The 9,419-nt window shown below is 43.6% G+C and overlaps 1 protein-coding gene across 4 annotated transcripts in view; it reads right to left on the reverse strand.

The window, feature by feature from the left end:
- The window catches only part of USP32 (ubiquitin specific peptidase 32), an 81,140-nt gene extending 75,044 nt beyond the window's left edge, over positions 1-6,096 (reverse strand). For 2 of the 4 annotated variants that reach the window (XM_056337541.1, XM_056337521.1), the window contains exon 1: positions 5,341-5,511. In XM_056337541.1, the coding sequence (XP_056193516.1) occupies positions 5,341-5,398 (58 nt within the window). In that variant the 5' untranslated portion in view covers positions 5,399-5,511. Of the gene's footprint in view, positions 1-5,340; positions 5,513-6,003 lie in introns of those variants that run through there. The other 2 variants (XM_056337530.1, XM_056337514.1) reach the window with 2 other exon arrangements.
- Positions 6,097-9,419: the final 3,323 nt, after the last annotated feature.

Raw genomic sequence — 9,419 nt, forward strand, 5'->3', positions numbered from 1 at the left:
TCCAACATTTCAGCGCTTACTCGACAACTCCCTGCCATGCTCGGAACAGCGGGACTTGGGAACCACCAAGAAGTACTAAAAACCTACTAAAAGGTACACGATCAGCTCCTTCAGAACTGCAGCACACAGAGAAGCCTCAGCAGAAGGCAACATCTTCTTCTAACCTTTAAGTTTGCAACTAGTATTTCGTAAAGAACTTCTAAAGACCGCAAAAGGCTTCTCAGGAAAGGAAACTTACTTGACTTAAGTTCACTACACCAATGTTCCTCATTTCCAATAGGAAATAACTTGAGCAGTTAAAAGTAAGAAGAGGTTGAAAACCACTGAGTACACTTCTTTAAACTTGGAACCTGACGTAGAAGAGGAGAAAGTGGTCACTGCAACTCAGCAGATGAAGAATTACAAATAAACAACTCCTAACAGTAGCCTCTTTTCAGCAGTTCATGGAAGTTTAGGTAAAATTCCCCAAGTCACCTGTGCATTGTAGTAAGTGTTCAGCAGAGACTGCTGAGGTATCCTCCCAAAACAAGCATCAGAACTGAATGCCAAAGTTGTGAAATAATTACTGTGAATTTGAGTAGCTACTTGCAGCTCTACGGATTTATAAACAGGAAGTGTGAAGCTATGCATTCATACCTGCTTTAATCATATGACAGAGCCCTAAAGCCATCAAATACCGGCTGACATAACAAGTCTTGCTGTATAACCTAGACCGTCTCAACAGTGGATCCATTCATTCTGATAGCTTCAAAAAAAAATAAGAAGAAAAAGAGGGCTGAGAGAGATCTAGGCATTTTCAACACATGCAGCTAAAAATTCAAAACTCCTTAAACAGAAGGACACAGGTTTATACCCCTAGAAAACAACACACCCTGAAGAATGTTCGCCTACCTATGGAGTTCAAGCATGGTTTCTCAAATATGAGAGAAAAGAAAGTAGAACAACTGCCTTCATGGGATATAGAAAGAATAAAACACTAAAATGGTTCCCCGATCACTTTTCCTAAAAATGCATCTGGGGTTTATTAAGTTAATTTCATAGTCTGGAGTAATAAAAAGTAGTCTTCTGTGGGATCAAAGGCTGAGTCCATGGATTTTGTCACCAGGTTGAGATCAAGACAACCTCAAATACATTATTATATATTTGCACAAGTTTTCCATCACCCTTTTGTCAGATTTATTACATCTGTACATTTGAGGATATTAACAATCAGACATCAGATATACACGCCTTGATTTAAATAAAACAAATGTAGCTATTTTTCAAATTCAATCAAGACACAAAAGGTCATTAGCAAGATTTATCCTCTGCCCATCACATAACATCAGTCATTATTGGAAAGCATACTAACTAATATTTTTGTGGATTAAAGCAAGTTTTCATTGCTTTGACAGGCTTCTTGTTCTTCAGTTGGTAGCATCTTTGAGATTACACAAATAGGAAAGAAAACTGTCCTCAGAAACTATTTCATGACCTCCCCAGAAGCAAATCCTACGAAATTTATACACCTGCAAGTTTTGCCTCAATATTAGCTGGCATTTTAATTGCACATACATTTTTGAAAGACGGCACTATTCTTGTTCTTTCTTTTTGCTCTTTTTCTCAGAGATAATTGTACACAGAACATAATGTAACAGATCTATCAGATGCCACTCTTTTCTCCAAACAGTACTCACTGACCACACTGACGCTGTGGCAGTTCCCCCTTCTTCCATCCCAGCATACATGCAACAAAAATTTTACACGCCTTCCACTCTGGCACAAATTTGACAGATCCATGATTATTCACTGACATTTCTTTTAAGTGGTTACCCGACAATATTTAGCATACACAAGCTGAAAATGGCCTGAATTAGCATGACCTTCCCCAAGTGGCATTCACAGAAACTTTAGCAATAGATCCTATAATTTCTTAACTTCCAAGTATCTGCATAAATTTACACTCTGTCTGCAATTATGTTTTGAAAGTTACTTAAGCAGAATACATTAACAGTCACTGGAAAATACAGTTCTTAGGGAATCTGAAATAAATTGGCCATCAATACTCTGTAGCCATCTCTCTCCCAGGGAATCCTCATTAAAATACCCTATACACAACACAGCATAGTGCAGAAGCTGCTGTGTTGGAGCTCGTACAACAGTAATAGAAAGTTCCTCCTTTTATAAAGTTTTATTGGCCCGAAGACAGCTCTTTAAGAAATCAGGTGTCAAGGCTGCCAGCAGAACAAGTAAAAGATAAGGCAGACTTTAGAATGCTACCTCCCAGGCGTAAGGCAAGGCCCAGCACTAGGCGTTCTCAGAAAGAGCGAGCAGCCAGCCAGCCGGATTAACAGAATGATAGTAGAGGCGTCAGAAATCAGAGGCACACGTCGGAAATGTTACCAAACCAAAAAGGGATACTGAGCGAGCTAGGGAAGCCTGCCTGACTTGCGGTACTGCCCTAGGAAGAAAACCACTCTTGGAGCTTAGGGCTAAGAAAAAAGTGCAACAAAGTCAAGAACCACATTCACAAACTTAAATTTGATAAAGTAACCAAAAATCTTATGCCCAGTTTGGAATGAAGCACTTCTTTTACTTCACCTATAACAACCTGTCTGTGAATTTCAACTCCTTACAAAGAAGCCATGCTCAGAAGGAGGTCTAAGGGGTCAGGAAGAGCTCTTCCCTCAAGTTTGGAACCCATACCTTTTCCACAACAACAAAGTAGTGCCTCTGGCTACTATAAATAAGATGACCGTAACTTGGGAATATTCATAACAAGAGAAGAGATGCCTAAAATAGCATCCCTTACTTCTCACTCCCAAACTACACAACCGGACAGAGATTTCACAAGGCACAAGGGAAAAAGGAAGACTAAAAAGGCTCAGTGTGACCTGCACTGGTGGACACAAGACAACTTCATCATGCCTATCCACATGGCCACGTCATCCACAGCACAGTCAGCTGTCTGTGTGAACAAGCAGAAAAAAAAAATTGCAGTACCATTTCATGCTCAACACTAGACCGCTCTCAGGCTTTCATCTCCTTGAATAGAAGTTACATTTTAGCTACCGTTATTTATATTGTGAGCGTTTAACCACAAAAACTCTCCTCACCTTCACAACCTTTGATTACTCCCAAAACGGAATTGCAATAAATAAAACTGTAGCCATTCACAGCTTACAAGCCTTATTTTCTGAAGCTTACAGAACCAGCAGCACTTATTGCATTTTTCCCCAATATTCTGGGAATCTGAAATTAAAACTAGCGTCTCACTTTCTGAATCACATCTAGATTCTAGATCAGAATGTTCTGAACGATTACTACTTCTGCAAGTATAGTTCACCACTATCAATTACATATGAAGAACTCACAGTTGAAGAATTTGTACAGTATCACCTAATATAAAACTTTCTTGCTATTTAACGACCAGGACACAACATTAGAGAAGGCAGCTCTAATTAGATATAAATGTATTTGGCTTTCTTTTTTTTAGTATTTGTGTTTATCCATTATCTCTGTTTGTGTCCACAGAAATGCCACAAGTACCAGCATGGTTCTGTGCAAGTAAGAATGGCCTAACAAATAATGTTTTGATAACTAGCCTGTTTTATACACACAATGATTCACTGGTTAAGTAAACAACATAGTTATTTAGCAAAACATCAATTTATATTAGAGAGCCTAAAACAACCTTTCTGTTCTCCTACAGAAAAACAGTATTAAATGCCTCATACAGATAGAATAACATCAAAGAAAAATACTACATTCACTATGCAAGAAATAATTTTAAATAACTTGTTAAAAAAATCAATCTTATTTTTATGTCAAGTAAACTTTTAATTGTGAAACATCCAGATGAACTTCCTAGATTTTGAGGCAGTGTACCAGTTTAAATCTAACTTGAAAACTCAAAACATTTGGTTTTTCTTATTTACGAACTTTGGAACATATGTCTTGACCAAACAAATATCTTTTCCACCAAAGAGCTTATTTCAAACGCTTCTTGTTATAGTCAACTTCACGCCTCTCCAAGCTACACTTATGAGTCCAGCTCCTCTAAAAATACATATAGCAATGCTTTTGAAGACTTCCTATACTTTCACTAGATCTGAAATTCTTCAAGGCTACGTTTAAAATCTGTACCAAAAGTGAGTTTGAATTACGTATTTGGTTCTTCTGCTTGACAGTATGTTGCTCCATTTCCTATTTGACATGGCACCCCTCAGAGGTTCCACCATAAAAAAAAATAAATTAAAATACTTAATAAAAATCCCATTTCACATCAATTCGTTTGTCCTTCAATTAATGCTCAATGTTTCCTCCCACTTTTCCTTATCAATCTTTACATGCTTTTCAGATACAAGTAGAAATAAAAAGGGCAGCCACATATTGGTTTGAGCTTACAAATTTTATCAGTGCTTTAAATATCAAACAGGTGAACTGCTTCAACTGTCCGTGCTGCATCACATGAACGCACAATAGGGCAACAATTATAAAAAAACAGCCTTCCTGCAAACCATTTACTGTTGAAAATTACTGTCCCTCTTTGTCCTTGGACTTGGATATCAGTCCTGGAGCAAGGTAGCTGACAGGGTGTAGCTTGCCCGTCGCCTCGAAGCCCTGCAGCTGCGAGTATTCAGCATTCAGCTTGTTTATGTTTTCCCTTCACTAGTTCCTCTTTAAATTCTCCGGGAGCAATCTAGAAACGGACTAAACCAGCAACAGATATAACAAACCACGCCGAGCTACATCCATCTTCCCACCCAGAGATGCAGATGCGCGCTCCCTATCGCGGGCAGCGCCAAGTAAACATGAGGAGCCGGCAGGGACGAGCCATGGGCGGCCAGCGCGGTAACTCCTGTCACAGCGGAGCGGCAGGGCTGCCCGGCGCCGCCTCCCAGCCGCGGGCACGGCGAGGCCGAGCCTGCCGGGTGGCGGGAGGGTCTGGCGGCGACAGCGCCCGCCGGGTGCCCCGGCCCCTCCGCGCGCTCCCTCAGCGCCGGGCCGCGGGACGGCACCGCCGGGGGGGGCGGCTGCGACTGGAGAGACCCCCCCGCAGCGCTGCAGCCCGGGCCCCATTATTAACGTAGGGGAGATAAATATACATATAAATAAATAAATAAAGGGGGGGGGGGGAAGGGGGGGAAGGGGGGGAAGGGGGCGGGGAAGGAGCCTGAGGTAGAGGAACGGCGCAAGTGCCTCCGCGCCGGGGTCTGTCATGGTGGTGCGAGGAGTCACCAGGCACCGCCACGCCGCCCGCTGACAGGGGCAGAGCGGGGCCCGCTCCCGCAGCCCGCCCCCCCCCCCCCAACGGATCACTCCGCACCTTTTCCCCCCCACCCCCCAACACGCCCTCACCCCTTCGCAGGGCCTCGTCGTAGCTGAGGAAGCCGATGCGGGACTCCTTGGCGCCCATGATGCCCCTCAGTCCATGGCCTCCCCCGGCGGCCGGCTGGGCGCCGCGGAGCCGGGCTGCGCCGCTAGCGACTCCGGAGCACAGGGCGCGGGCGGGGGGGGGCGGGGCGGGCCGCGGCGGCCGGGGGGAGGAGGCGGCCGCGCGCCCTCCCCGCTGCCGCCTCCATGGCGGGTCACGTGAGCAGCCCGCCGCGCCGCGCCACGTGACGGGGAGGGCCGCCCGCCTCTCCCTTGGCGCCCCCTAACGGGCGCCGCGCGCTTCCCGCCTCCCCCTCACGGCCGGCCGAAGGCGCGCGCCTCTCCCTCAGCCGCCGGCCCGGGCGAGCCGCTGCCCGTCCCTTGGGACAGCGGGGCCCGGCGGCGGGCGTGCAGCGCGGCCAGCGCCTCAGGCCCGGCCTGGGGGCGGCCAGCCGTGCCACGGAGGGCCCGGGAAGAGCTCTGCCCTCACGCCTCAGAACCTGCCGCTCGCCACCTGTCAGCGCTCCCCTGGGTGGGCGGGCAGGCACTGAGGGGGTGCGGGGGAGCCCGGCGGAACGGCCTTTCCCCCCACCCCGGGCAGTGCGGGGGTGGCGGTCCAGCGCCTCGGCCCTTCAGCCCCCCTCGTACCTCACAGGGGCTGCGGCTCTCCTCAGCAAGTCCCCGAAGGAGATGTCCTGCAGGTACGGGGTGACGGAAGGAAGTTCCTGTTCCATTAAAATGTCTTTTCAATGTCTGAAACAGAAACACGGACTGAATCGTAAAAGGATCAGAAATACCTCTGTCCTTTGCTTGCTCTTGAACATGTTTGGTTTTAGTATTCAGTCCTATACTTGTACAGAACGGGAGGTTTTCCCAAATGGCTTTGTTACAACATTAATCCTGGTAACGTACCCTGGGTCACTCCCAAGCAGAAAATAAGGACTTTGAAAGAAAACACTGATTTCCAAGGGCAGCTTGTTCCAAGGATTGTTCCATGCACAGAAACAAAGCTTGTGAAAACACCAGTTGCGAGTCATTCCCCGATTTACAGTTTCCGTACTGAATGATCTTACCACATCAGAGCTGGAGAAAGGTCAAGCCAAAGTTACTTTCATGCTGATGTAAGGTCACACGTAGGTATTTTTATAGCAAACATTCCAAACAAATTTCATCTCTGATATGCAAAGCCAGGAATGCTGCTCACAGAGAAGCTAGCTTGAAGGCCAAATTTCTCCTCACATAATGCTACTCAACTGCAAAGACACTGCAAATGAATTAAGCTTTGTAAAGCCTCCTTGCTTTTTTTTTTCTGCCATCATCTGAATTGTTTATCATCTTAGATCTGTGACAAAGAATATAATTATTACACTCAAGCATAAAATCTGCCACAAATAACCTTTTGTCTCTCTGGAATATAGACTATGACGGTGAGGGGGAAGCTTAAATGCTTTTAAAAATTATAAATTAAACCATTGCAAACATACTTCACCTACCAGTCACTTGTTACATACTTATCTTTTAAAGAGGTTATAAGCTCCCTTGCAGCCTCTTACTCTTATGCTGCCTTTACATATCTCTTCTCAGTGTAGTCCCCCACCCAAGCAGCTTTCAATCTAGATACAATATAAACTGTTTGGAAAAAAAAATCGGAGAGAATTAATTCTACAAACATGGCAACAGGTCAATCAAAAGCATGTCAGCAATATTAGAAACAGCTAGGGAAGTCTGTTTCATCTTGTGATTAAATAAAGTATTCCAAACCCTAACGATGGCATTCTTTTTGCCATGCTCCATTTGTGATGGACCACTTTTTTTAAGTATTAACTCACAGCTGAGGAGACATGGTTTAATTCCCCACTTCACTGTGGTATTCCTTTGTGACCTTATGTCTAGTAATAATCTTTTAATGTTTTGGTTGCTCCTCTGAATTGCAAAGATAACAATAGAGAGTCCCATTTTGCTTGGAACAAGCTGCGCTGGGATACAGCCAGACCCAAACTGCCAGAGCAGTTACAGAAAGCAATTAGAGCAGGAAACAACTACAATGGTGTTGTAACACAGCTTCACACCAATTTCTTCTAGTTTTCACGCCAATGTCTCCAGGACTATTTATCCTTGCCTCGCCTCCCTTAAGTCTGTTACTTTCAGTAGGTTGTATTATTAAACAGCAACAACCAAAACCCAAGTAACGAGGCATACCACAGAACTGACATTAACACTCCCAGGCCTGTTTCCTCAAGATGCATAGAGGTGAAGGAATCTGCGGGACAACAATTGCTGTTCAATGCTATTGCAACCCCCACAGTTTAACTGCTGTCCTGCATCTCCTCGATTCCATGTAGCAACATGGATGAATTACCAGCATCCCTTTTAGTATATTTACGGAAACCCATAGTTCTCTTTTCAGATTTCAAAAAAGCCTTCCACAAGTTAAGCTCTTCTAATTGCCCCTCTCTAATGAAGTACATCAATTCCACCAATTCTTAGCAGACTCACTCTATGCCAGTTTCAGATCACTTTTTCGAGTATGGATAACCAGACTTTTACCCCATTTTCAGCTGAGGCCCCACCATCACTTTGCAAAACTATTCCATTTTTATCTGTTAGGTCTTGACAGAGCCTCCACTTGTAGCACACACAAACCCTGTTCTCAGGCAGCAAAGATTATTAGGCAGTATAGGTTTTTAATGGCAACTGGTTCACTTGGCAAGTCATGAAAAAAAATGAATGTCTAAAATTACAATTACAGGTCAGATCCTGCCACCAGCTTGAAGTATAGTCACAAACAACGGACTGTATTTGATGCAAATGAGGAGGCAGAAACCTCTAGTGAGGAGTTCCTTCCTCTAGAAGGAAAATGGATTGGAATGATGGTTAATAATGATGGTTAACACCTCAAATGTTTTTTTAAATGCTCTTTCCAAAATGGTTAAAAGCATGTATTACTTTCAAGCTTGCTGGTTTTCATAGCTAGCTAAGTTTAGACTTACCCTATATTTTTGTACATTTTTAAAAATCCAAACTCAAGTGACATCTCTTCCATGTCCCAGAGATACAAATGATGTCTAACAAGCAGTAAAATTTTGTTTGAAGAGTGCTTTAAAATAATTTGCTTGATCCATTGTATGCACCATAGCTTGTGCCAAATTTAATAACAAAGATATTCTAGAATGGAAAAAGTCAGACTGGAGGTTTACGATGGCAGTGTCTTTGTTCAGATTAAATTAGGTATGTTCTCAAAGGCATTGAAGGAGGAACCTAGAGATAAGACTTTGTATGCTAACCATGATTAGATCTGGCAGTAAGTTTTTAATGAAGCCTTGTTGGGGAGCATAAGATTATAGATGTTGCTACTATTTAAATATTATGTCAAAGGAAAATCAAATTAAGATACAGTGAATTTATATTTGTATTAGGTGAATTGAGCTCTGCTTTTCTAGCAGAAAAGGGCTATATATGCAAATCTAACTGTAACTGGCCACGTGTCCTTTTGATTGCTGTGATTTATTTAATTATTCACTAATCACAAATCAATTCATAAGCACTTCCCAAATATCTTTTAAGTGTCTTTGCATCATTGTCAAGTATCTGGAAAAACAGACATTGCCTCCTGCACAGAAGCTGCAGGAGCTTGCAGCAACGTTACCTTCTTGGTAGAGCAACCAAGCTGTCATCCTCCTGGTGACTGGGGGGAAGAAAAGTCACACAGACTTCAGCTGAGGCTGACGTGGGCATCTGCTAGGGAGAAAGTGTTTCTTGAAACATTTGCATTGAAAAGGCCTGAACTCAACAGAGATAACCCAAGTAATTGTGGAACTGCTGCAGTGAATCAAAACCAATTCTGAGAAAATCAGTGTAAGTCCCTAGGATTTCCTGATTTAAAATTCACTGAGAACACATACCAAAAATGCAAGTTCTAGGCCTTGCTCTGTTTGCTTCTAAATCTCTGCTCCTCTTTCCCCAGTATCTGTCTCCCCACCCAAGGGTATTATTAATTTTTTAAGGATCAGTTGATTTTTGCAAACTACTTCAAAACATATAAATGTATTATGCTATTCTATGTA

Source organism: Falco biarmicus, chromosome 1 (genome assembly GCF_023638135.1).
Source record: "Falco biarmicus isolate bFalBia1 chromosome 1, bFalBia1.pri, whole genome shotgun sequence".
Classification (NCBI taxonomy): domain Eukaryota; kingdom Metazoa; phylum Chordata; class Aves; order Falconiformes; family Falconidae; genus Falco; species Falco biarmicus.